Consider the following 27,881-nt stretch of genomic DNA (forward strand, 5'->3'; position numbering starts at 1 on the left):
TTTCCACTTTTAACGTGTATTTTTTACTGCAGCTGATTAAACCCGAAGAAATGGTCAACCCTAACATCGATGAGATGTCCATGATGACGTATCTCTCCCAGTACCCTAATGCAAAATTGAGACCAGGAGCACCATTACGAGCTCGTACCAATCCTAACAGGTGAATATAAGAAACAATTGTTTGCAACCCAACCGAGAACTATTCAACTTGTCATTCGTCCAACAATGATTTTGCCAAATATTATTTCATTTCACTGCAATTCTGGTGAAACTCGATGACAATCATTTGTGCAAGATACAAGAATAATAACAGCTTGAATGGTTTTTTGGACTGTACAGCATTAGTTATTTTCCTTTTTATAGTAAAACATGTATAAGAATAGTCAAAGATCTATTTAATTAATCATTCTTTCTCTTCTCGGTCGCAGCGTTCCCCCACCGCGGTAAGTCGGGCAACAGTCATGCTTTCGCGTGATGGCTTTGCACAATTAATCCTATTTGGCAATAGCAATATTAAAATTTAAGTCTCTGTGTTTTCATTCGCTCTCGACATTTAATACTCTACACATTTTTTTTTCAGACTCAAATTCATCGAATTTTTTGTTCGCTTTTCTTATCTCAAAGTTTTCTTTCATTCTAGCAATTAACTTGTTAGGAAGAACAGTGTGAGAGCGTGTCGTAACAAAGTCTTTGCGATTTCTTGTTTTTATTTCACTAGTTTCTCTGTTTTTTTCTTAAATTTTTCTTTTTTCATAGAGATATATAATAGCAAGGAGGGTAATTTAAAAAAAGGGGCTCAGAATGATGCTTGTCAAGCGTAACAGTCTGGCGAATTGAATTGGTGTAACAATATTAGAACAAATAAGAGCTATTTTGACGAGTTTACATTATTGATTATTGCGTGGAATTGTTTAGGGTACGCGCTTATGGACCTGGAATCGAACCAACTGGCCCGATTGTTGGAGCGCCGGCCAATTTTACCGTCGAGACTTTCTCTGCTGGTAAAGGAAACGTTGATGTCACTGTTGAGGATCCAAAAGGCAACAAGATACCGGTAATCGATCATTTAAAAATTAAGTACATTAAATTAGTAAGAATTTAATTAAAATCCAGTAATAAATTTAAGCCGTAATTATTAATCGAAAAGCCTTTAACGTAATTCAGTATTTAACGGCTAAAAGCAGGAAGTTAAGAGGTGTTTATCGCAACCGGAATAATTATGTGACAGGAAGTGGATGTGTGCGGTATGACGTAATGGTTATTAACACCATGTGTCCAAGAATGCCATATTTTTAGTCGATTGCATTAATATTTGTTTTCACAGAGAGTTAAGCGAAAATGATTGTTTCGCAGGTCGACATAAGATTCAACAAAGACAGAAATCTCACTTACTCGGTTTCTTACACACCAAAAATCGAGGGACGTCACAAGGTAAAAGTTTTGTTCGCTGGAAGAGAGATACCGAAGAGTCCTTATCTGGTGAACGTGGAAGGACTCGCTGGTGATCCTAGCAAAGTAACCGCGAGTGGACCTGGACTCCAGCACGATGGAAATGTTGTAAATCGTCCAACCTTCTTCGACATTTTTACCAAGGATGCTGGACGCGGTGTCCCTGAAGTTATCATACTAGATCCTCAAGTAAGTCAATTCCTATCGAATTTTTACTATTTAATGACACAGTACAAAAAATGATGAATTTTTAGGGTTCTAAGACCACAGTACCGGTTAAACTACGTCAAACTTCCCCGGACGTTTGGAGATGCGAATACGCGTCACCAGTAGTAGGCCTGCATTCCGTGAACGTTTTCTTTGCTGGTAAATTGATACCGAATAATCCGGTAGGCGTAAATATCTCGCCTGTCTCCGATGCCAAAAAATGTCGAGCTTATGGTCGAGGACTTTTGCCAACCGGCGTTCGTGTCAAGGATGTGGCCGATTTCACTATCGTCACTAAGGAAGCTGGGGACGGTGTACCGGATGTCAGGGTCATTGGTCCAGGCGGTGTAAATCTGCCGATAAAGTAAAATTGATTTGCTACTTTGATCATACATCCGATAGTGAAATATAATTAATCAAATTATATATTTTTTCTTTAGCATGACAAAAATAGATCCTACAACGTTCAAATGTCATTACACACCGGTGAAAGAAGGACGTCATATAGTGACGATAACCTACGGTGGTAAGGAGATCCCGAAATCACCATTCGAGGTTAATGTCGGTCCATACAAGGAATCAGCCATCAGAGTGTTCGGTCCAGGTCTACACGGTGGACGAGTCGGACATCCGGCAAAGTTCACCGTGGATACCAACGGAGAGACTGGAGCTTTGGCTTTTTCGATTGAGGGACCTTCCAAGGCGAAGATAGACTGTCATGATAACGGCGATGGAACCGCGGATGTTTCTTACTTACCAACTGCACCAGGACACTACGCAGTGCACGTTTTATGCGATGGAGACGATATTCCTAAATCACCTTACATAGCACACATTTTGCCAAAGGCAGACTTTGATCCGGAAAAGGTGAGATTTCACTATCCTCGTTCATAGTCCAAGACACTGTTGTTAATCGTATCAAATATTATTGATTTATTATTTATATACAATATAAATTTCTCATGAAACTTTACAATGTTAATATTTAGGTTGAAGTGCATGGACCTGGTATTCAACCGGAGGGAGTGTCGAGAGACAAACCAACACATTTTACTGTTGATGCGAGAAAAGCTGGTCAGGCACCATTGGACGTGTCTGTTCGAGATGCTGTTGGTAGAGAAGTGCCTCTGAAGTTGGAGGATAAGCGGGATGGTACAGTGCAGGCTCATTATACACCTACTTCTGGCTCTCAGCACGTTGTTATGGTAAATCTATTTAATAGGCGATTAGAAACTTGGTTATAATGGCAATATTTTTATTGATATTATGGAAGATAAGAAGAGAAAATCGTTTAGTAAGGATTATTGATTTTTAGGTAAATTATGGAGGAGTTGCTACGAAAAAGTCACCATACAGAGTAAGAGTAGCAGCACCTTTGAATCCAGCCATGGTGGCAGCATTCGGTCCAGGTCTGGAAAAAGGATTAAAATCAAACAGTCCAACTCATTTCAACGTGGATTGTCGAGAAGCTGGTCCTGGCAATTTGGACGTGTCCTTGACAAGTCCGGATGGCCGGGATCTTCCAATTTCGTTGACAGATAACGAGGACGGAACCTACGTCGTTGATTACACGACGGCTCAACCTGGTACTTATTCGGTGAATCTCAATTATGGTGGTCTGAAGGTTCCGCAGTGCCCAATCAAGGTCACCGTCCAACCTCACGTAGATGTGTCCAAGATCAAAGTTGATGGTCTTGAGCCTAGTAAGTACAAATACAAACACCATCTTCGATTTCGCAATTTTTTGCCAAAATCATTACATAGTTTAGCAGGTTTAGGCAAATATCGAACATCTATTAATATACAATTTAATGTCTACCAAGGATTATAAATATTCCCCACTCGAAGGCTGAGCCATTTCGAGCGCTGAAACTATTTTGTCATAGTTCCGATATGCTCGTACAAATTTAGAATCGATGGCAATTTTTTAAATGAAAAATTCGACTCGTGCTGTTTACAACTAGACATACATATAGCTTGGTTTTCTCGAATTCTCCGCTGGAGCAGATTTGATGCTTTATTTATAACCCGTGATGTTCTTCGCATTGGTTTCTCGCGCAGGCTAAAAATATTTCTTTCAGTATTATACACGTGCGACGTTGTCGCATAAATCATGTTTCCCTACTTCGTTAGAATAACGAATATCGGCTCTTACTTTCTTTCTTTTCTTATTTGTAATGCGAGGAGCCATCTGTATAGTATACCTGTAAAATAGCAGGTTTTAGGCTGGTCCTATTTGCTTTCATTGCTGCGAATATCCGCTTCTGAGCAATGACTGCCAATTTTTCACGACTCTCGCAATTAAACTCGTACTAATTGTGCTGCATTCGCCCCCCCCCCCCCCCTACACTCCGTCTTGTTAGATAGTCGCACTAATGGCAACGAGCAGCTTTTGTGCTAATACCTGCTTTCACAGTTATCACGTTTCAGTAGCAGCCCCATTTTCTATCATTTCAAAACCAAGTGCAATACGTACAAAAACAGAAAATAAAAAAAAATACAAGCCCCAACGAGAGAACAAATTATTCGTAGAATTTTCAAATTACTCAAATAATCTATATGAGGAAAATAAATTGTTTCTACAGATAATTGATGATAGTTCTGACAGAAATAGTTGATTGAAAAATGGGAAAATTTGGAAATATAAATGAGCGGGTTTACGCAAGAATCACCGACGTTTGCGGCTACCGTATTGAAAGTGTTAGCCGGAAGTTGTCGGTGCTTCTCTCGTGAGTCGCGGATGATGAAGCATCGCGTGGTTAACCTTGAAGAAATGGAAACGCAGCGGCACCGGTGAACAGCCTGCAGCAGTTTCGCGTGATAACGCAAGAAGCTGGCCGAGCCGCCGATTTCCAAGTGATGATAACGGCGCCTTCCGGAAGTCGAGTGAAAGCACACGTGATCCCGACGCACGAGGGTTACTTGGTGAATTTCACTCCAACGGAGCTAGGGGAGTACCTCCTGGGGATCAGTTTCGGCGGGGAGCCGATCAGGCCGCATCCCTACAGGCTTACCTGCATCCATGGCAGTGACCCTGGCAAGGTCAGAGCATCCGGTCCTGGTCTGATAAAAGGAGTGGTTTACAGACCTGCCGAATTCATGATCGACACTCGTGGGGCTGGCCAGGGTGATCTCGGGGTAACGGTCGAGGGCCCCTGCGAGGCTGCCATCAACTGCAGGGACAACGGAGACGGTACCTGCGCCGTTGCTTATTTACCAACCGAAGTTGGAGACTATGGCATCAACATCACCTTCAACGAACGACACGTGCCTGGCTCACCCTTCCAGGCCATCATCGTTCATGATGCTGCGGATATCTCGAAGATCAAGGTCATCGGCAATGGCGTCCAACCTCACGGTACCGGGGCATCCCTACGTCAACGTCCTTTGAACGTTCACGCGAGATAGCGAGTGGTGTGATTATGCGTATATACGTTCGTCAACCTGCGAATTTGCGTCGCGTATTGTTCAGTAAAAAATACCATGTTCTTGGATAACGAGTTTTTTTCTTCTCCCTAAGACTATATCGATCGTTTGGTCTTTCACATTAATTAATATAAAGTTGAGATTCGAAATATGAGTTTCCTCGCTATTCGAAAAATTGTCGGATTATCCAAGAGCGTTTGATATTTTTCATTTTAAAACTTGTTGGATTAAATTTTTCTGAATTTAGAAGAAAATAGCAAAGCATGTTTTTGCACAATTGATTGCTTGTGGAAATTTATTTAATTTATTTGGCATCGAATGTTACTGCTCGAGCGTGTTTCAATAGACCAATGCTGTTTTCTTTAAATGCTCTTACGTAAGTTTACACAGTGTGCTGTTTGATCTTAACAGCTGATGCGTGTATGCGTGTGCTTGTTTATTTCATCCTAATGCTCATTGCTTGCTTTTGTACTGCTGACTTTTCCCCTCTCCAGCACTACCTATAGTGTAGGATGCCAAAAAGCATTAAAATTAAATATCAGTTCTTAAATTATCTTAGAAATTTTTATTAGTATTCAAAACCTATTATGTAATAAATGGTTTCTAGTTTTTGTGTACACTTGGCATTTTTTGTATTTTTTTTCACATGGATTGTTTCTCAATGACAAGCAATCAATACTCTTCTCTTTACAGGCTTGAACGTGAATCAAGCAACAGAGTTCACGATAGACGCCAGGGCAGTTTCCAAGACGAAATCAGACGATGGCAAAATTTCATGCACTATCAGTAATCCAAGTGGTGGAAAAATTGAAAAAGTCATTACACCGCAGGGAGATGGAACTTATCGAGTCAGTTATACTCCATTCGAAGAAGGACGTCACACAATTGACATTCTTTACGATAACATGCCAGTTCCTGGCTCCCCCTTCTCTGTTAACGTCAAGAGGGTCAGTGATCCCTCCAAGTGTCGAGCATATGGCCCTGGTTTGGAAAAAGGATATGTGAATAATCCAAATCGTTTTACCGTAGAGACTAAAGGTTTGCTTCATATTAAATTCATCAATTGATTACAGTAATTTTATTTCGGGCTTTAACAATTCATATTCTTATGCTTTTGCCAGAGGCCGGAAATGGAGGTTTGGCCTTAGCGATTGAGGGTACCAGCGAAGCACGAATGACGTGTAAGGATAACTACGATGGATCCTGCAGCGTAGAATATTTGCCAACCTCTCCGGGTGATTACGACGTGAGCATAAAATTCGCCGACACACACATACCGGGATCACCGTTCAAGGTGCCCGTAGTGATAGAGAGCAATGCTACAAACGTAGACGCTTATGGTCCTGGACTTCAACCGGAAATGGTGAGAGAAGCGGTTCCAGCAAAATTCTTGGTGGACACCTCCAAGTGCGAACCAGCCACGTTGGACGTTAGGCTGAAGACCGATAGGGGTCAAATACAGAAACCGGAAATTCAAAGTTTGGGCGATGGTCTGTACGAGGTCACCTACCTTCCACCAGCAGCTGGAAGTAATATCCAAATTGGAGTAACTTACGGTGGAGAGGACATTACCGAAAGTCCTTACAAATTCAAGGTCCTTCCCACTGTTGAACCGAGCAAGGTTGTTTTGTCAGGACCTGGAGTTTCCTCCGTCGTCACTGCTTCCTTCCCAACCGATTTTGTCGTCGATACCTCTAAGGCTGGATATGGCGATTTGGAAGTACAAGTTCTGGTAGGTTGATCCATTCACTAAAAATAAGTTTCAAGTAAAATGTGTTAAAATAACTATCAAATTTGAGAAACCAAGCTTTAATTATACGAGGGGAAAACTCTTGCTATCCTTAAATTAATTTCAATTTCATATTTAATGGATTGTTGTTAGAAATTGAAGTCCTAAGTACAGGATAACTCATCAATGTATTTCGATTAGTGTTTGGATGACTGATGAATTTAAATACTTTGATACAGGGACCTGATCAATCCCCGCGAAAAGTCAGTGTGCAGGATATTGGAAATGGAAAATTCAAGGCCACTTATTTGCCGGACGATTGCGGTCGCTACAAGGTGAACGTTAAGTACGGTGGCAAGGAAGTTCCAGGAAGTCCGGTGAACGTTCAGAGCGTATCAACTGGAAAAGCAGATCAGTGTAAAATTAAGGAAGGTATCCAGCACACCTTGGCACAGGGCGAGGAATACTGTATCACGGTGGATACGGAAAACGCTGGTCGGGGAGCTGTCACTTGCCGCATTAGATCCACTTCCGGGAGGTAAAATTATCCCACTAGAGCTTAAAATCCTCGATTTAAAACGTTCGGATGTAAATTATTCATGCATATCTGTTATGCTCTCGGAATTAAATTAACAAATGAGTGAGCTTGGTACGTCCAATAACGTTTGACTCTACGTTGGAGAATATTCGACTTAAACACGATTTCGCAATAAAATGTAGCGAGAATATCGCGAATCTCTTCCAGCTAAGAACACTTGCTAACTATGTTTCTATTCGACGTTTGAAATGGCACTTTGCCATTTGCCTGTGCATTCCTCTTATTCGATTTTTGGCGGTTTGTTTCCTCCACTTGAACATTGTAACGATTTCTCTCGCAACTCGTAATGCGATAAATCACTTCAAAGAATTTAATTATACAACTTCTAAACGCCAAATGTTTTTCCAAACGACGTATCAGGTCCAATTTTTTTGCCTCGCATCATAAACTTCTCATGCCAATTCCAAGGTCGACGCGTGATATACGCAACTCCACATATGTTCTAATTCAGTCCTTGCAGTTTTAATGAAAAACGTGATTTTCTTCTCACTTTGATTTTAGCGAGGTGGTGGATATAGACATTGAGGAGAACGGGGATGGAACCGTAAATATTTATTACACGGTGGCCGATGCTGGAGACTACACCCTCAGCATCAAATTTGGAGGTCAGCCGATTCCCGAAGGCTTCTATACATTCACGGTAAGTTGTTTGTTCCCGAGTATCGATAGCAAGGTCGAACAACGAAATAATGTGCGCGTTGCAAATAATTTGGATCGAGCAGATGATCGGTTAAATTTATGGCCGACTGATTATCCGACGACAGTTGTAAGCGCATCGTAGATCGACGAGAATTTTCCAATTTTCATCGCCAAGCCTTATGGCGCGTCTGTGAAGCGTTGCTTACCAGAGACACTCGTGTATTTATACCGCGAACATCTTCAGTGACTAAGAGAAGTCCGTTGATGTATAGGGATACTGTACAATAATTATATCGGAGAGTTAACTGCAGAATCTGGGACAACGAGCGTGGGTTAATTGGAACCCGTGTTTCTGTCGCCTTACCCAAGCCAACTTTTTTTTCCCAGCATCATAAAAATCGGTCGTGTTGATAAAAAAGAACAGCAACGACTGCTTTAATTAGGATCAGGGATATTTGGAATTAACTTCATTTTTATACTACTCTTTTTTTTTAAGTGACGATTGAAATCATGACGTAGCTTCGCGTGTTAATAAATACACTTGCTTGGCTACCACTTGCTAAACATTCAACTCGTACGTTAATTTAATCGTAGGAGCATCGCCTCATTAAAATCGTCGCTGTCTTTCCGTTTTATTTACGTCTGCCCCGTGCCGCTCCATCGCGGTTGCTGTTATTCCGCGTCTCTTCTCATCCGCGAAAACCATCTAGTTCCCCATTAAGCTATTAAAACACTCGGTGGCTTCTTCTCGTGGTATATGGATTCGGTGCGATAAAATATCTATTGGTGGGAAAGCGGAGATGGAGAAACTTGCAGGAGTTAGAAAGGGGAGAGAGAGGGGGGAGGGAGTGAAAGAGAAAATTGAAACGTGAACGAGTTGGTGAGATGTAAATGGGTCGTTGAAGAAGCTGCGAGATGTGAGTGGTGGGAGGGGGGGGGGGTTAATGAAGTCAATGATTGACACGTGCGGAGAGCATCGACTTCCGGTAGCGTAAAAAATTGCGAATCCCGAGCGAGACGATGATGGCGAGTCTTTTTGAGAGGGGTGGGGAGTGAGGTGAGTCTAACTATAGAGGGAACACGTAGTGCATGGATATTGTCGCGAACTCTCCAGCGAAACAGTTCACTGTGAAAACTCATCGTGACCGGATCATCCGCATCGGACTTGCCGTCAACGTCAGCTTCCTGGATCGTCCAGCTGTCATCCAGAGCCTCTCGCCAAGTAACCGTTGAAGATCTTCACAAACTGTATACTAGCCCCTGTGCTAATCCATATCGTTTGCTCACCCCTTCTCTTATACCTTTTCGCGTGGGTGCAGTCTACGTGCTCTTGCCCTCCCGATGCACCCACTTCCGGTTCTTGAACAAATTTATTAGCAACAATTTATAACCTCGCTCACACTTTGTCCTTCCTAAACAAATTATTCAAATTTTCTCCGTAAGATCGAAGAAGAAGAAGAGTCTTCTCTTTTCTCTGCTCTTAGGTTCGTTTAAAATTCGTCGAATCAGTGGACAAAGCCCGTATCCGTAGCTCGAAGTAGATATGGTTGATGCTTGGCCAGCCAGTAGGAAAACTCATGTACGGTCCGGCGTCGGACTCGAGCGCTCGAATTCCATAATTTCTGTGTTATCAGCTGTTTCGTCAACTTTATTTCTATATAGACGTTACGATATTTGGCTGCTTTTGCTCCCGTCCCACTTTAGAGAAATAATTTTGACCCGTCGAAACGGGATACGCTTGGACGGTCTTTAGCGGATTTACCGGGAGGTTTATACGCCATTTGGAATGGGCGAGCAGCGATATAAGCGTCCGATCATTTATCAACACGTGCTACTCGCTTTCTGCTCTTTCCCAACTCGCATTAATTACATCCGGTCGAGACTCAAAGTCGAAACCGAAACACGTCTGGGAAATTATAATGCTCGTGAATTTCAAGCAAACACTGAATGATCCAGTTTATGAGTCGTTACTCCTGCGATTAGTCGCGCTGTTCTCAGACTCGGACGATCTTATCGTCGCTCCATTCCCATTTTGTTTTCTCGATAGGTCAGCCCTAATCGCCTTGCATCCATCAATTTTTCTTTCAGCAAATTAATCGATGCTCGCTGTTCTACCGCGATAAGGATCCATGAAAATGGCAGCGAGAGACGGGAACATAACGACTGTACTGTTAGAGATTTACGGCCAGAGGCTTCTATAGTTGGTTCAGCGTGCCCGAACCACGAAAACTTCTCAACCGTGTAGAATTCTATGAACGATTTTCATCGGCGATGAAACGACAGGGACATAGACGTTTGGAATTCTGTTTTGAAATCCAATCCGGCAAGACTCGTACACCGTCGCCTCTCTGCATAGACTATTTCGAGTTCGTGTCGGGCTTTCCCAAATTTATAAGCAAGAGCTTACTCGAGTCATCGAGAGTGGGTGGCGGAGGGGGCAAGAGCTGAATTAATGCCCTCTGAGTTAAATTAAACCCCGTCACTTGGTTCTTGCAGTCCCGGATCTACCACCATTCCCTCCCCCTACACCTCTTTTCACTCTTACACCCTCATTCCCAATCGAATAACTTGCTTTAATCCGTATAATACGAGATTTCCACAATAATACCCCATTTTAACCGGTGTGCCATCCCTCTTATTCCTGTTCCGTTTCATTTTGCTCCTCACCATTTCAGCTCGCGAGCGTTATAAATATAATTGTACATTTTTACGTGCATGTGATCTCGAATCGTTTTCTCAGCAGCGGAGGTCTCGTTGCTCCTCTCAAGCGCTAAAAACATTTCGAAAATAGCACGTTGAATTTTCGACGAAATTTACAGAATTCTTGATCTTGTCCCGTCAAGATAAACACTTACCTTCTAAAAATTGTGCTTTCACTGGTGCCTCGATAAATAATAGTTGCATCATCTTCCTTGCGAGCCCCCTTATTATCCACTAGCTTAAACATTTCTAGCTTTTATCTCTATTGTTTCATGCATCTTGTGTATATGTATATATATACTTTTGCTTTATTATAACTTTTCTGCCTCTTGTTCTTTAATTCCTCTTTTTTTATTGGTCAATAATATATTTAATGGAATTTACAAGGTGACGAGTGTCAGGAGGGACAAATTTATTGGGAGCTTTTAAAATCGTTTTTCACCATTTATTGGATATCTAGTGAGTCGCGGCCCGGCGATATCTGAAAATCTTATTTTGCGCAGTAAATTCTTGCTTCTGGTAAATAAACACTAGCTGTGTCGATGGCGCGCGTATAGCACGTAAAATAGCATATATATACAAAGTTGCAATATCTCACACGGAATCTTCACGATTTACGTGAAGATTTGCTGGAGGAAATTGTCAAAATGTTTGGAAGAATGTTCAATGGTCAGTGTTCACCGACTTTTGTATTAGCGTAAGGTGGGGGGCTGCCAGCTATTATAGTAACATCGATTTCGGCATTGTGCTGATATTACTGGTAGATGAGCAGGAGTTTCGCGGGAACCACGGACGTAGTTGGGTCTCCTTTACCTCTGCTATAAAGTTGCGGATGTCAAAAGTGAATTTCATAAAAAAGAGAAAAAGTGTGAGGTAGCCTAAAAAAACACACAAATTTACTCCAAAAGTGAAATTATAGATATTCCCAATCTTTTTCCACCTACGTTAAAAATATACTGTTACAACTCGACGTAAAAATAAAAGAATCCAATTCATCAATCATCTGGGAAATCTTTTATCGGACCAGCTCGACTATTATTGTCGCATAAGCATCAAAATTTTTTCCGTGATTCGAAATTCGGCTAGAAAGCTCTTATATAGAAATATATGTATATATATATATATACCAGTAGAGTAATTTACGAAAGTGTAAACGTGTCATTGCGACATTTATGCAGTGCTCTCAAGATATACCAAAACATCAGTCGAAATTTATCGAGTTCTGCCGCGTGCATAATTTTAGCATCGAAGTGTGCAGGAAAGTTGTCTCTAAATCGGGCTTTTTTCGCTGCTAATCACTGGAGTAGGAAGAGGCTCGTGTCAGGATTCTATACGAAAAACTATTTTGGGTGAAGAATTTCCCGCGAAGCGGAGAATCCGGCCGACACGATTCTCTATAGGCGGTCACGCAGGTCCATGCGACGGTTTTGCAAGAATTCTGTCATGCTTGCGTAATAAATATATTATACACGCGGTACACTTTGGCTTGGCATCAGCATGAAAATACGTAAATACGGTCGTAATGTTCCGTAGCATCTGCTGATTCCGAAAATTCTTCGAGATTCGTCGTTGAGAAGTCGTGAATTGGCTTGACAGGCCTAAGACAAGCTATATAGCTGATGTTGGAGTGATTTTTTTCTTGTCTCAGGCATCCGAGGAGTACAGGGAGCACAGCACGCAAAAGACACACAGGGGCAGGAAATCCCGACAGCGTCAAGAGGAACGGGTAGTCGAGCAACACAGCAGTAGCGTACAGGAGAGTTCGAGCGTCACTACCAAGCACAGCAGTAGCAGCAGCAGCAGCCATCAGGACTCCAAACGAAAATTCAATACTATCAGCCTAAACGGTATCCCATTGCCTTTGGCCACTGGCGGTACGGTCACCTGTGAGTATATACTCCAACGGATTTATATCATTGATCCCTGATAATTATCGATCCCCCCGCCCCCCCCCCCCCCCACTATGTATATAAATCCCAAATAAACCATGCACGCTGCTACGTCAAAAGCGATGAAATCGATTTATATCGCTAATATTAGATCTGGAGTATAATGAGCGTCAGCGTCAATCTCGTTGCTGCCACCAACTTTCCGCTTTCAAAGTGGCATAAATTCCAAACTTTATCACGCTGTACTTTGGGCTGTTTTACGATGTCACGACCCTCCGCCACGGGATTTGCTTTAACTGCTTACAAATGTCCCGACGAGAACAATCTGTCCCCTTGCGAAACGCTATTATTAAATCCCGTGGGAGGTTTTGCCAGAAATCCTTCAATACAATTTTCGACCGCTCAAAACTATCAAACTTTTATTTTTTATCTTTTCTCTTCTTTGTTGATGCGCATAAATTATAGCAATCGCGTCCCGCGTGTCTAATTAGCGTTACAGGTTTCGGAGTTCCGAAATCGTCTGGATTATTGATGGCCGGCAGAAGACGTTGGTCTAGGAGGAAAAAACGTGTCAATAGTTTAGCGGCCAGCTGGCGAACGATTTAGATCCACTAATTGGAGAGCTTATCAGTCGATGCGTATAATTGTACTGGCTTCCCTCGTGAATTATTTACTGGATAAAAATAATATGAAAGAAAAGCTTTAATCAATGATCGAACGATCGACGAATTAAGCTTGTAAGGTGATTCGTCAGTTTTGCGGCAATTAATTGGAGAATCAACGAAGCTTATCGGTTCTCGGCTGATTAATGGTTGATTCCGGTTGAGAGGAAGAGAGAGAGAGAGAGAGAGAGAGAGAGAGAGAGAGAGAGAAGGGAACGAGGAGGAGAAGTGGTGGATGACGGACGCGACAGGTTCGGAGTGTCCGTCTTGTTGGTGGAAATTTGGCGGCCATTCTCGAGGTGTTCCACCACGACCCTCCACTTCGGAAACGCGAGAAACCTCTGGCCGGTGCGGCGATATTAATATTGGTTGATTAAGCGACTCCGGATGCGTTGCCTCGTGCTTCGTCCAAAGCCCGAGCCTCGATCCCCTGCACATGACCCGCGTGGATGCAGCTTAATCTAGAAAAAGACTCGGAGTACTCCGGGCGGCCCGCCACATTTTCCTGGAGCGGCCATGAGATTTTTGCCGATAAACAATCCGGCGCCAACTTTCCATAACATCTGGACGCCAATCCTTCCCTGCCAATCGACTCGATGCTACAAAATCTTCCTATTCCCAGCTGTATATTGCTTATAGCAAATAGCTGTATAGTTATACTTCGATCGTCCAAGCGCGTTTCAACGTTCGAGGAAAACGCCGCTCGCTTGAAATATTCAATCTGATATTAAAGCTGAAATATATTACGCATCTCAAAGGCTCCGGAGAAAAAGTTTCAAAGACTATTCTTATTATTCTATTTCGAATCTATGCGAATCCCAGAGGGGATCGATTTAATTCTCAGTTCGCTAGCTCGTAAAATGCCTTTGTGTGTGTGTGTGTGTGCGTGTATGTATCAGGAGCCTCTTAATAATAAATATTGTCGTTTGAATGCGAGAGCTGGATTTTACCGAATCCTCAGGAACCGCAATATCTCCTGCGGAGAATTCTTGTTGCTCTTGGCTGCGGATTCACTTGAATCAGCCGAATTGTATTTCCGTTTAACATCGCTCTCGTTTCCTGCTGCTCGCAAACGCTCGAGAGTTTAGTCATAAAGTAACAGACATTGTGTCGAATCGTGTGTGGATTTTTAAAGTTTCCTCTGGAAAAACTGATGGTCTTGTTAGCTTTGGCGTGGGTTTCCACGCGAAATTCAAACGGATGTAACGGTTAGCAGGCCAAATTTGTTCCCTTCTATCTTGAGAGTCTAGTCGGTTCCCCTTATTCCTGGCGACGAAATTCCGTCAGGATGTGATCAGTCACGTTGAATCCCACATTACGCAAGACTCATCACTGTTTCCCTCCTGCTTCCGTCGACGACGTGCAGAATCCTCGCTCAACGATTTTTCATGCTCAATTAACTTATTAAATATGCTAGTCGAAACCCAACGAGCTATTTAAATCGGTAGGATCTAGCCAAGACGCCATTGATGTCATCGCTGGTATTTTGCAAATTCACCTTTTTGCGTACATAATTTCCATTTTTTTTTATACAAATCATCAATTTGGTTTAAAAACAACCGTCCAGTAATTTAATAAACTAAATTGTAACTTTTTAGTATCGAATAAAATACTAAATATCTCGAGATGAGTGTCGATGATCAAATTATTGATACGTGAGGCGACCATATAATCATTAAACTGTAAACTATCGAAAATAAAAACTAGGTCACGGGAAAGATTACAGATGTTAGAGGATCGGAAGAGAAATTAGAGGACCGCTAGACTACGGGCTAATAAAAATGATATAATGGCTTAGGTAGAAGACGTATTAAGATATTAAGATAACAAGCGACGTCGGGCTAGTGGCATTGGTCCAGAGCTTTCGGTATCCAATAAAAATCGGGAGAATTCGAAGAATTTTTGAACGGACCACGAGGAGTGAAGAAGGAGCGGGAGGGGGTGAAAATGACGGCTAAAGAAGCGCGAGGTGAAGGATGCTCGAAAGTGGAGCAAAGATCAGAGCCAGGAATTCCGATCCAGCGAAAATGTTCGCGAAAGAGTCCAGAGAGTTTGGTGTTGGTGTTCACGGATGGTTGACATGGACACCTGTGCTATAAATTTCCTCGTGCCAGGTGCAGGCTCCTCGCGCGATCAACTTTGTGGAGGGGGAAGTAAAAAAAGTGGCGCTTGCGTGGATTGGCAGAAGCTTAATAGCTTCTTCTCTCGCGTGATGGTGCTTACCGAGGGAGCGAGAGAGAGAGAGAGAGCGAGCTGGAAAAAAATCAGGTCTCGGGGCAGATTGCGGCGAACGACAAAGTTGGCTGGTAGCTTCCGTTCTTTAGCCGTTCAGTTTCCGCCCTCAGTTGCCGTTGAGTTGCCGTTCTTCGTCAGTCGCGCCGGAGATGCGCCCTCGCGAAGTCGAGTGACTCGCCTGGAAACGATCCACGTCATTAGCATCGTCAATCAGCTGCGTCTCCATCGAACTGTGCCACTCCAACCGCGAAAACTCGTCCTAATAAGCGTCAAACCTTTTGATCGTTCTTCATGAAATCTCTTCTATTAAATATAGAAAAGACGCTGTTTTAAATCCTCATCCTTCATTGATTTGTCCCATTTACAAATCTGAAAAAATTAATTTTTTCATGAATTTTTCTGTCATTTCTGTTACATTGATAAAAATCGTTCGTTGAGAGAAAAGTATCGGTGAAAATTGATCGAAGAGATCGGTGAATGTTTTTCGTAGTTGTTTTTATATTCGCGCCGAGGAATTGGACGGATTTGATTGGTCAGTGATCCGAGCGAAAGCAGGACGCAGCGGATATGGTTTGGGAGGAGGAGGTCGAAGATATAGCGACCACGTGGCAGGAGGTTTCTACGTTTTACCGGGCCTGGCTGAAAAGCGCGACTTGCAGCGAGTTCGATCGACCCGAACGCGTTATTTGTTACTTCAGGATATCTCCGGACGACGAGAAACCCCCATCGGGCTTCGATTTTCCACCTCTCGTTTTTCAAAGCCAGTACTACTTTAACTCGAGAAAAGGTTCAATTTATTAACATTAGAAAATCCATGTGGCAAGAAGAAATGAATTGTAGATTCCAGAGCGTTAAATAAAAATTGCTTTAGACCGACGAATTTCAATGGAGAATTATACACAATGAAGACTTTTTAATTATATAGCCACTAATACGAGAAAATTTACTTGATTCCAGCCGAAGTGAAGATGCCGAGTGGTAACGTTGATAAGCCCGTGATCGAGGATAATCACGATGGTACCGTGTCCATCAAGTACGACCCGAGAGAGGAGGGTCTTCACGAGATCTATGTGAAATTCAACGGCGAGCATGTCCAAGGTAAGTCTCCCAGAGAATTCTATAAAAATAGTCTACAAAATGTAACGATTAATAAACGTTGGATGACGTAGATATCTATAATAATAAAAAGAGGAGGAAGATTATGAGTTTGTTTCGACTCTCCAGGTTCTCCATACAAGTTCCACGTGGACTCTCTGGCAAGCGGCTATGTGACGGCTTACGGGCCAGGATTGATTTACGGTGTTTGCGGTGAGCCTGGAAATTTCACCATCTCCACAAAGGGAGCGAAAACAGGTGGTCTGGCATTGGCCGTCGAAGGACCGAGCAAAGCAGACATTTCATGCCACGACAACAAAGATGGAACTGTCTCAGTATCCTATTTACCCACCGCACCTGGGGAATACAAGATCGCTGTTAAATTCGGCGACAAACATATCAAGGGTAGCCCTTACGTCGCCAAAATCACGGGTGAGTATATATACGATTATTGCGTTGTACGCGCGACCGAAAGTAAGCCAAAGCAATTATTGGTAAGGACTCTCGCTAAACTTTTGACCTTGACGATCGTAGGTGAAGGTCGAAAGAGGAATCAGATCTCGGTGGGATCGTCCTCGGAGGTGCAGTTACCAGGAAAAGTATCGGACGCTGATATTCGATCGTTGAACGCATCGATCACGGCGCCCAGTGGCCTCGAGGAGCCATGCTTCCTGAAGAAGATGCCCAGCGGTAACATGTGCGTTTCTTTCACGCCACGCGAGGCTGGATCGCACACGGTGGCCGTGAAGAGGATGGGTAAGCACATAGCCAACTCTCCGTTCAAGATCGACGTGAAGGATCGCGAGGTTGGCGACGCAAAGAAGGTTAAAGTTTCGGGAGCGGCCTTGAAGGAGGGTAAGACCCACGTGGAGAACGGATTCTCTGTTGACACGAGAAACGCCGGCTTCGGTGGTCTGTCCCTGTCGATGGAAGGACCGAGCAAGGCTGAGATCCTGTGCAAGGATAACGAGGACGGGACCTTGAACATCTCGTACAAACCCACCGAGCCTGGATACTACATCATGAATCTGAAATTCGCGGACCATCACGTCGAGGGCTCACCGTTCACGGTCAAGGTCAGCGGGGAGGGTAGCAATCGTCAGAGAGAAAAGATTCAACGACGGAGGGAAGCGGTACCGATCACCGAGGTGGGCAGCCAATGCAAGCTGACCTTCAAGATGCCCGGGATAACCTCGTTCGACCTTGCTGCGACGGTCACCTCGCCCGGAGGAGTCACCGAGGACGCCGAGATCAAGGAAGTCGAGGATGGCTTGTACGCGGTGGCCTTCGTGCCCAAGGAACTGGGTGTGCACACGGTTTCCGTTCGTTACAAGGAAATGCACATTCCTGGCTCCCCCTTCCAGTTCACCGTTGGTCCTTTGAGGGACGGTGGAGCCCACAGGGTCCACGCGGGTGGTCCCGGTCTCGAGCACGGTGAGCAGGGCGAACCTTGCGAGTTCAACATCTGGACCAGAGAAGCTGGTGCTGGAACTCTAGCCGTCTCCGTCGAGGGACCGAGCAAAGCTCAGATCGACTTCAAGGATCGCAAGGATGGCAGCTGCTACGTCAGCTATATTGCCTCCGAGCCTGGTAAGCCTTATGTATTAGCGTTTCGACAAATATCTGCGCTCCAGTAAATTGTATAGTGGTAGTATTGTCACGATCGATGTAATAACGTTTGATAGACGAACGTGTGTACGGTATACGTGTGTGGACTTGTTATTAAAGCAACGTGGCTGTTCTTCGGTCGACGAGGCTCGATCGTTAGAGTTCTCGAGTCCAGAAATACCAGTGGCTATATTTATTAAGGTATATCCATATTTTGGCGCTACGAGCACGTAGCGAGATAGAAGGAAAGAAGAGGGGGTGGAGAGAACAGCGTGCGCGCTGGTTTAAATTTGGGTCGCGAAAGAAGCAAGAACTAGGTGAATTTTAAGTGGCGGTAGGGAGAACGTGGGATGGTGAAGAGAGATGGGATTGAGGGGGGATGGGCGTGGATGGAAAATCTCGAGGAAAACACTGGGAGAGTCAATGAAGGATAGACGGTGGAGGAGTGTGGGGGGAGGGAGGAGGGGGATTGAAAAGAGAATCGAGACCACCGAGCAGAATCAGCCGAGAGAAAAGTAGTGGTGCGCGACGTCCGGTTCTGTAACCTCCTTTGCTCTTCCACTCTTCTCTCTCTCTCTCTCTCTCTCTCTCTCTTCTCTACCCCTTTGCTTCTCCGATCCCTCTCCTATCCACCGAGAGCATCCCACTCCTACAATTATACCAATTTCCGCCGTTTCCCGTTATCAGCCGCCAGTCCTAATATTCACCCTCCCTATTTACTCTGGTCAATCATGAGCAAATTTACCACCTGCACGCAAATCGTTCTATCGGGAAACGAGGCTCCGGGCACCACTGAGAATGGTTAGTTTGAAAAAACGGAAATATCGAATTTGTCAATGCGCAAAATGACAATACAGCCGATGGTCCGCTCAAGGCTAATAAACGAGAGTACCGTTCCAAGACTGACGATTGGTATTTTTAAATTTCCAGGCGAGTACAGAGTGGGAATTAAATTCAACGACCAGCACATTCCCGACTCGCCGCACAAAGTTTACATCTCGCCGGCCATGGGTGACGCGCATAAATTGGAAGTGGCGCAATTCCCCGACAGCGGGACACAGCCGGACAAACCGACGACTTTCCTCGTCCGCAAGAATGGAGCCAAGGGCGAGCTGGACGCTAAGGTAACCATGAGAGCGCGACGAGATCCACTTAAATCTAATGAAAACCTTCATTTTTCCTGGCCTCCGAGCCCCTTGCGTAAAACCGACCAAAAATAGTCTGGCACTTGTGAAACGATGATGCCGCATCGTAGTGCGTGGGCGAAACGCACGCGCTTTTAGCCGAATGCACTTGCTTGGATGAATCATCTCATTCCAAAACTCGAGAATCAATAAAATTCTCTTCGTAGGAATTCATTTGGCAATATTATACTTTCGTGAAAAATAATGCTAAATTATTATTATTATTATTTATAATAGCGTGTATTGAAATGTGCGATATTTTCAGATCGTGTCTCCCAGTGGAATCGAAGATGACTGCTTTATCCAGTCGATCGACTCGGACACTTATTCAGTGAGGTTTATGGCGCGTGAGAACGGGATTCACAATATCCACCTCAAGTTCAATGGTGTGCACATAAACGGTAGTCCCTATAGGGTTAAGGTGGGAAAAGTCGATGCGGACCCAGCAGCCCTGCATGCCTATGGAAATGGCTTGAAGGAGATCAAGACGGGGCAAAAGACAGATTTTATAGTGGACACTTGTAACGCTGGTTGCGGTGCCCTTGGTATCACCGTCGACGGACCTGGCAAGGTCGCCATGGACTGCACCGAGGTCGAGGAAGGATACAAGGTCAGGTATACGCCCCTGGTACCTGGTGACTATTACGTCAGCGTCAAATACAATGGCTACCACATCGTTGGATCTCCCTTCAAGGTTCCATGCTCAGGTAAAGATCTAGTCTCGTCTAATAGGCGCGATACGTTTATGGCAAAAACGGTTCCTAATGATCCTTGTACGTTCCAGGCGCTGATCTTGCCGAGAGGGGAGCTCAGGAGACGAGCTCCATCTTAGTGGAAACCGTGCAAAAGGTCTCCAAGGCCAAACAGACGGGTCCAGTATTGCCTCGCTTCAAGTCCGACGCCAGCAAGGTCACGAGTAAGGGAATGGGCCTGAAGAAAGCCTACCTTGGCAAGCAAAACGTCTTCACGGTGAACGCTGCTGATGCTGGTAAGACAGGGATCCAGAAATTCGTTTATAGTCAGTTTTGACCTTTAGCATTTTACATTTGTACATTGACAGATCAGCAATTGTACTCTAAGGTCTTTTGTTTGAGAGAGAAAATATAAAATTTGTAATATTTATGTGTAGGCTATTTTATATATAAAATACTGTTTGTAAATGGAATTAATTTTGGCCATAAACGAAGAGTACAGTTGCTTGTCACAATTTAAATATAAAATGCGAGGTAATAAAATGATAACGAATCGACGACTCATCGGTTTCTTTGTTCTTTTAGGTAACAATATTTTGTACGTTGGCGTTTATGGACCTAAAGGTCCTTGCGACGAAGTTCAGACGAAACACACAGGTCGCAACAATTACAACGTGAGTTATCTGGTTCGCGAGAGAGGAGAGTACATCGTAATCGTGAAATGGGGCGACGAACACATCCCAGGATCCCCGTACAAGGTCGACGTTTAAAGACAATTCATATTTAGGCGAATCTACGTTTCGGCCTCGGCGTACATCGATAACGCAGAAATCTTCATAATTCGGCAAACCTTGTGCAGAGTTACGTAAATAAACGTTTTACGTAAAGAAAATGAAAACACAGGGATGGAAATATGGAGAATATCGCGAAGCAATAATTGCGTAAGATTTCTGTACGTCGCTGGGCCATCAAGATTTATATCGAGTTTTTAGAGTGCTAAACGAACCGAGCGGGTGTACCGAGATTGAAATATTTTTCTTGCATCCCGATTTCGTCCCCCAAACGTGTCCTTCGCGTGCTGTAATTGTCCAGTCGCCACTTGCACCCTTCCCCCTTCCCTTCCTTTTTTACACACAACCCTGACCACCAATCTGAAGCATCGAAGGAATTACCGAGATCCTGATTCCTGGCCAAAACCGATCCCGAAGAAAGTGGATTCTCATTCTTCTTCTTTGAATGGAAAATCGAAAAACGTTTGATGAGAGGCGGACAGTGGAAATGAGGCACGTGAATGACCTTCTAGGCTTGGCCAGTTTGTCAATTATAGCGAAAGCTTGTAGTACTGTTTTTAAATTTACAGAAGTATATATATATATATATACACACACATATACTATATATATATATATATATATATATATATGTACAATATTTTAATTATCGTATATTTTTCATGTACCGACAGTCGGACTGCCACATTGAGCTCGTCGAGCAAAATTTCGATATGTCGGAATTTTTTCGGTCAATTATTATCGTTTTTAAGAGAAACACCATTTGTGCCTATTGTTCACTACTATACATTAATATAGATATTAAATACATAATATATTTATCAATTATCGTTCATCAATCATTTCACCTCTGGAAAATATTCCTTTTATCCTTTGCGTTCCCTGCTTTGTACAAATATATTATTCAAAAGCACGCGTGATTCAAAGATATGAATGACATGGCGCACAGTTGCATTATCTCAGTTGGGGAAAGAATGGTCGTTTATTTGCAATAATATTTAAACATATAAATATTAGAGGATCGAGAAGAGAATAATCCTAGGGTGGGCTTTGTTGGTGCGACAATTAACATAGCTTAGGAAGAATGGTTTTGGTCGAGGTGGAAAAAATATGAGGAGAGAGGAGGGTGAGGAATGCGCAATATGGTAATTGGCAAAGAAGAGTTGGGGGAAAATTTCCGGATCAAGAGGCAAGAGTGCACGTGGATAGAGAGATAAGGCAGGTGGAAGGGAACGGTGTGGTTTTACGTGTGTCGGTCGGTGAACGATGTCGGTGAGGCTGAGGGAAGTCGAGTGTGTTTGCGTGTGTGGAGGAGGAGGAGGAGGAGGAGGAGGAGATCGAGGTAGGTGGAGGCGAGAGGTTTCTGAGACTCGTCTCGAGGCTTGATAGGACGGTAGGCGGTTACAATTGGGCCTCGGGAACGAGTTCGCAGGCGTCGTGGAACGTTGAGTTGCGCCGTCGTTCTCCAACAAATCCTCCCGGTACGCCCTCCTGCCCTCCTCCACCTCCACCGACGAAAACGCCAACGACAGACACCGACGGACCTCCGTCGAGGCTGCGAAGACTACTCCCGTACTACCGAGCATCATTTCCTTCGTTCTCTCAAAACCAACACCGAAATAAAACCAAAATTCCTCAAACAAAAAAATTTATGCCCTCGTCATCACTGACGGTTTAAGTGCAAAAGAGAGTAAACTTTCTCATCTCCATATAGGATGATTTTTCCAAAGATCCTTCCACTACGCGCAAAATACCTAACTAAAAAATAACAAAACTTAAAGATGTTAATCAATTTTAGTGTGATTCATGATGCGCGATAAAATAAAAGCTTTTAAAGATTTCTCGGGAAATAAGGATAGGAATAAATTCCCATTTAAGTTTTATGGTTTTCTCTCTCGTGATTACCAGCAAGACTTTGCATAATCTTGGCTAATTTCAGATGAGATATCGGGTGGCTGAAGCTGGACAATGTAACGAGCGGAGTACAACTGGCACTCTCATCTGCGGCATGTGCGGTCTTTGCATAAAGTCAACTTAAACTTTAGAGCCAACCACTCCCCTTTCTCAATCTTTGAGTGCCAATATTTTCTTTATTCGACTTTATTACCACTTTCCCGGGTACAGCCTTTCGAAGGCTTATTCCAATCTCGTAAAAACCGATAAAGACAGTAAGCGAGAGAGAAAGAGAGAAAATGTACGATACAAGATATCTGTCTTGCTGACAGAGAAGCAGCTTTGGGAGGAAAAGAGAGTCTGAAAATTTATAGGATAATCTAGCTTCCCTTTTTCTCGACAGGCTTTTTAAGCTTTTCTATGAAAAGAGCTTCTCTCACATTTTAAAGGACTGTCTCTTTCTAGGAAAGCTTTGAAGAAAATGGAGTTGGACGGGAAAGGTGGTGTGGAGGGATATAGGGTCAAAAGAGAAGAGAGTCTCTCGTGCGTGAAATGACGCGGAGTTTCCTAGGAGTGTACAGGGTCGCGCATAGATGCAGTTTCCGGCGAGCAGCTGAAAAGGAGAGGCGGCGGCTAAAAAGCTCCGCCTCCGTTGCCTCCGACCTCAACTTTTATTATCCCGGATTATCCGGGACTTTCTTCAAGCATCAACGACTGTTTCACTTCAGCCATTACCAAATGCCGCCGCCGCCGCCGCCGCCGCCGCCACCACCACCGCCACCGCCACGCCACCTCTTCTTCAGCTTCTTTTTCCTTTCTATCCTTTTCCAACTCGATCTGCCCCCCGTTAATCTTTTCTATCTTATTTTTTATACCAACTCTCTAATGCCCTTCGTTACCAACAATTCGTCTATACAGCAATCGTTATTTTCTCTATTTGCTTCGTTGTAAAAGACATTTGAAGCATTGCATTAAAAGTCTATTTAACTTTACAGTAGTCGCGGCGAGCTTGAGTAAGAATGTTTTTTCTTGATTTCCCTGTCTCTTCTTGGCTAATTTGGATGGAAGAGCGTGGTTTGCTCCTCCTCGGATGGTTAAAGCGCGGCCTTTTTCTATCCCCACCAGAGTCTTGCCCCTTCTACTTGCCGACCTGGAACGGATCCATACCATACGCTCCTTTCTCGCAACTGAAAGCGCACCTGTAAACCACCAGCCAGCCCCACCCTCGTGTTCTCCTTCGGGATCCGAACCGCCGCCATTTTCCATTTTCCCGCAGTCCATCTTAAAACTCCTTCCACTTCCTCCCCCCTAATTCTCTCGCCAACAGTCGCTTTTCGCATTCCACATTTTCACAAATCCGCAAACAACCTTCCAATTTCACCATTTTCTTCATTATATTTTTAACTCCCTTATAATTATAAAGCTCTGTGCTTTGAACATTGGAATAATGCCATTTCTCTGCTTTCTATATATTCGGGAAGCCTCGAATGAAGAGTTCCGACAAAATTTTATGTTCGAGGTAAATCGTTGTAGGAGCGACCTTATTATCCGTAACAGTAGCTCTGGCGAATTTTCTTATCAGAGTTACGTTTATATTTTCTTGGTATGCAGGAAAAACTTACAAATGGATTTATCTGCAACGAGTTAAACTTTCCATCCTCTGTTTGTCTTACTGGTTGTTCAAGAATTTCTTAAAATGTCCTGAATATCTTTAATTTTTATATCATTAAATTGAGAAATAATATATACGTACCTGGATTGCGTGTGCCTATTAGTATAAGACGGATTTTGGTAAATAAATAAAAACCATTTCTGTACATTCCATGGTCGTTTTATTTCGATTACAGAATCGCGGTCTCGTGATTTTCGTCGTTTCGCGCGAGTTTCACTCGCTTATTTCGTGTTATTTACAGGCGTTACTTACGGAGCCGCGAGGAAAACTGACAGTGATCCTAGAGAGTCTCGTTAATGGAGCGAAGAGAAAATCGATCGAAAAAGTACACACTGACATGTATCTAGAATCATCCATTCTTTTCATTTTAATTCGTTTAGGTAAAGGTAATAGACCCTGGACGGGTAGTGTTTGCGCCAAGGACGCCAAAATGGCGATCGACTTTCTCTCGAATCGTCAAATTTGTAGATCAGAAGATGCTCGCAATTAAGAGAAAGAGACAAAGATGTAAAATGCTTGATTTCAAATGGGCTCTGGTCGTGTTGCACAGTCCATGATTAAATAAAAGGTAGAAAAGAAAAACAAAAGAGAAAGAAAGAAAATGATTTGTCGGTGCTGGTAAAAACGAATCAACATGCTGTCAGTGCAGCAACGTCACAGGCTCGATTAAACAGTAAAGGAAAGCTTGGCGAGACTCGCGGAATCTCATCGATTGATCCTCCAGCAAAGACGAAACATCCTCCTCTCCCTTACTAATTCTGGAGGTCATCGAACTTTTCCTCAAATAAATGCAACTATAAAACTTAACAATTTACGAGTAGCTCGCGAACAATTCACAGCGTAAGAATTTCTCTGCTGGAAGATCGATCACTTTCCGAAAGTTCATCCTGATCTACATTTGCAATGATGTTTCTTTTCGGTAAAATGTTCATTGTTCCATTTCTCGCAGTTTTACATGCGTCCAACACAATGATACTTCGCATAACTTTTACATATTCCGTGAGAAGTAAAACGCGTATAGGATTACTTTTTCAAAGAGACTTTTTCGTTATGCTGAACAAATGCTTCGAGCACTGCGAGTCACTGGTAAACGATCGTGGGCGATAAAGGGAGATTTAAGAGCTAAACTTTGCGAGTCTTTACGGGCTAAGAAGTTAATTTACTATAATCTAAGTGCGGGGCCTTACATCGAGGTCTATGAGTTAATTTACGTAACGCATAAAATATACAATTATGTACACAATTGGCCGAGGGAACGAGGAAGTGGCCTGTCCTGAGCCCTCCAGTTGATTCTTGGCCTTTTTCTCAACGAATCGACGAAGGTACTTTGAAGATCCATCAAAAGCAGCTTCTCCGCATCTTCCTCGGACATTTCACTGGATTTCCCAGCGATACTAAGATGTAGCAGATTCTTCTTGCTCAATTTCCTTCGGTTCGGATAACTCTCCTTTCTTGAAAGCTTTCGCGATTGATCGTCCCATCCGGTTTTCAGGAAGACACCCTGCTCAATCGGGTTATCCTCCGTCCTCCAGCTTGTTCACATGTAGATCCTCCGTAAATCTGCCGGAGATGTGATCATGTTGCACTGGGGACACAGCTTTTTCGCCCCCTGAAATCAATAGATTCTCCTCATTTAGAAAACAGTATCCAGTGCTGCTTGATAATACAAACAAATAAAATAGTGTATGCAAAGTCGAGAACTCACCAGTGTGTGAAGCCAGCATTGTTCGCAGTGTACGTGCCAGCAGCAGACGGATGTCACTGGTTTCTTGTACTGTTCCTGCAAGCAGAATGATCGGAAGAAATTAGTAAATTAATTGATATGACAAATGACAAATGCTGACAAAGGGATAAAAGTGATTTACCATGCAAATGAGACATTTGAAAGGTTGGCCACGCATTTCCGTTTCGAGTTCTCGAATGCGGCCTCTGAGAGCCTCGATGATGGGGGTGTCGCCGTCCCTTCTGGGTGAGCCGGAAGTAACGGTGGCGGAGAGGCCGTCGTCGGGCTCCGTAAGCGTGGTGGTACCAGGCTCAGGTTTGACCTCGATCATATTGGTGGATTGGTCGGGGGTGTGGGACGTAGGTGCATTGGGGGATATTACTGCCTCCCTGAGGGCGTCGCGTTCCTTCTGTTCCCGAGGAGTTCCGTCGATCCGCGGCGCAATCACGTCGGCCTCGGAGTACTGTGCCGGTCCAAACTCGGCCACATCGTCGCCGTCCACCACCAGATCGACGTCTTCGTCCTCCTGAGCACCACCGCCCCCACCACCCCCGCCTGCACCGCTCCGGCTACTCGACGACGTCGCCAGTCCCGCCGCTAAAAGTGTACCAATCGCCAAATTAACTTCCGCGTCGAAAAAATTGAAACCGAGATCATTTCGAGAATCCTGTGTACCAACCTGAGAAGCCACCGACCAGCATGGAAGTGGCGCGAACTCTTCTTTGGCCAGCCCACTCGTATTCCTCAAAGGTCTCAGCGTCCCCTTCGACGTCGACCTCTTCGTCATCGAGATTGGAATTCTGTCCGGCTGGATTTCCATTGTTGTGTTTGTTCAGACATCTCTCCACGTGTTGGTTAAGCTCTTCGGGTGTTCCCGACAATCGCTCGCTGCAAACCGGACACGAAGGCTCATCCGCTTTTCTCTTGCGATTCTTCACTCGGATTCTCGCCTGTAAAATTGAAGATCGAAGCTCATCGTGAGGGGAAAAATGATGCTTGAGCAATGTAATTGGAGAAATGAATCGATTTATACCTGTCTGTTAGCTTTGATCCTCTTGTAAGTTTCCCACCTTCCTTGAGGCGTGCCGTCGGCAGCGGAGGGCGCGTGGAGCATCGGGCCATGAGGATGATCCGGATGACCAGGGGGCAGAGTGGATCTCGGTGGCCGTGGTCGAGAATTCGCCGAGGATACCTTGTATAGCCGATCCAACTCCTGTGCAAAATGCTGCTCGAGTTCCTGAGGACGCACGGTCACCCCGCATACCGGACAGCAGGACGGATCCGACGGGAACTTTTTCTTGCCTGAAACAGCACAAAGAACCAAACGACCATCGTTATTAAGCCATCTCGCTATTTTTCCCAGATATTACGTGAAATTTAGACAAATATGTCGCAAATGGAGGATTCGTGCCGGTGGATACGAGAATAGATTCGACAGAAGTACAGTGTGTGGATAAAACGAATCGGGTAGCATAAGTCCCGTTGAAACTCATTTTTATTTTATGCTTTACAAGGCGATAAATCGTGGGTAAACGAGGCTCGCCAGTTTTGTGGCTTGGCGACGCGACGCTTTTACGCTTAATGTAAAATTCCCCGTGCTCGTTTGCGTAAGCTATAATTATGGCGAGTTGAATACTTTTTAAATCTCGTTACTACCCCGAGCTGTTTTATACTCCTGGCATCTTTTGA

At 43.9% G+C, this 27,881-nt stretch overlaps 2 protein-coding genes across 5 annotated transcripts in view; one reads left to right on the plus strand and one right to left on the minus strand.

Annotated features, from left to right (window-relative positions):
- cher (filamin-A) overlaps positions 1 to 21,729 on the plus strand; it is a 31,389-nt gene extending 9,660 nt beyond the window's left edge. Inside the window, exons 5-24 of one of the 3 annotated variants that reach the window (XM_066732139.1) lie at positions 33 to 160; positions 429 to 443; positions 916 to 1,054; positions 1,354 to 1,638; positions 1,704 to 2,020; positions 2,097 to 2,523; positions 2,646 to 2,861; positions 2,972 to 3,359; positions 5,776 to 6,120; positions 6,204 to 6,814; positions 7,051 to 7,349; positions 7,911 to 8,049; positions 12,397 to 12,634; positions 16,492 to 16,632; positions 16,759 to 17,061; positions 17,164 to 18,219; positions 19,168 to 19,361; positions 19,687 to 20,128; positions 20,206 to 20,409; positions 20,699 to 21,729. In XM_066732139.1, coding sequence (XP_066588236.1) covers positions 33 to 160; positions 429 to 443; positions 916 to 1,054; positions 1,354 to 1,638; positions 1,704 to 2,020; positions 2,097 to 2,523; positions 2,646 to 2,861; positions 2,972 to 3,359; positions 5,776 to 6,120; positions 6,204 to 6,814; positions 7,051 to 7,349; positions 7,911 to 8,049; positions 12,397 to 12,634; positions 16,492 to 16,632; positions 16,759 to 17,061; positions 17,164 to 18,219; positions 19,168 to 19,361; positions 19,687 to 20,128; positions 20,206 to 20,409; positions 20,699 to 20,883 — 6,072 coding nt within the window. In that variant the 3' untranslated portion in view covers positions 20,884 to 21,729. Of the gene's footprint in view, positions 1 to 32; positions 161 to 428; positions 444 to 915; positions 1,055 to 1,216; positions 1,245 to 1,324; positions 1,639 to 1,703; positions 2,021 to 2,096; positions 2,524 to 2,645; positions 2,862 to 2,971; positions 3,360 to 5,775; positions 6,121 to 6,203; positions 6,815 to 7,050; positions 7,350 to 7,910; positions 8,050 to 12,396; positions 12,635 to 16,491; positions 16,633 to 16,758; positions 17,062 to 17,163; positions 18,220 to 19,167; positions 19,362 to 19,686; positions 20,129 to 20,205; positions 20,410 to 20,698 lie in introns of those variants that run through there. The other 2 variants (XM_066732140.1, XM_066732141.1) reach the window with 2 other exon arrangements.
- A 2,889-nt stretch (positions 21,730 to 24,618) lies between these two features.
- Positions 24,619 to 27,881, minus strand: part of LOC136776429 (E3 ubiquitin-protein ligase Rnf220-like) — a 99,776-nt gene continuing 96,513 nt past the window's right edge. For both annotated transcript variants that reach the window (XM_066731953.1, XM_066731954.1), the window contains 5 exons: positions 27,226 to 27,494; positions 26,872 to 27,142; positions 26,335 to 26,789; positions 26,175 to 26,249; positions 24,619 to 26,078 (listed from right to left, as the gene is read on the minus strand). In XM_066731953.1, coding sequence (XP_066588050.1) covers positions 26,007 to 26,078; positions 26,175 to 26,249; positions 26,335 to 26,789; positions 26,872 to 27,142; positions 27,226 to 27,494 — 1,142 coding nt within the window. In that variant the 3' untranslated portion in view covers positions 24,619 to 26,006. The remainder of the gene's footprint in view (positions 26,079 to 26,174; positions 26,250 to 26,334; positions 26,790 to 26,871; positions 27,143 to 27,225; positions 27,495 to 27,881) is intronic.

This window comes from Prorops nasuta, unplaced genomic scaffold, assembly GCF_024137725.1.
Source record: "Prorops nasuta isolate Cenicafe-Biocafe unplaced genomic scaffold, Cenicafe_Pnas_1.2 PNAS00009, whole genome shotgun sequence".
Lineage (NCBI taxonomy): Eukaryota > Metazoa > Arthropoda > Insecta > Hymenoptera > Bethylidae > Prorops > Prorops nasuta.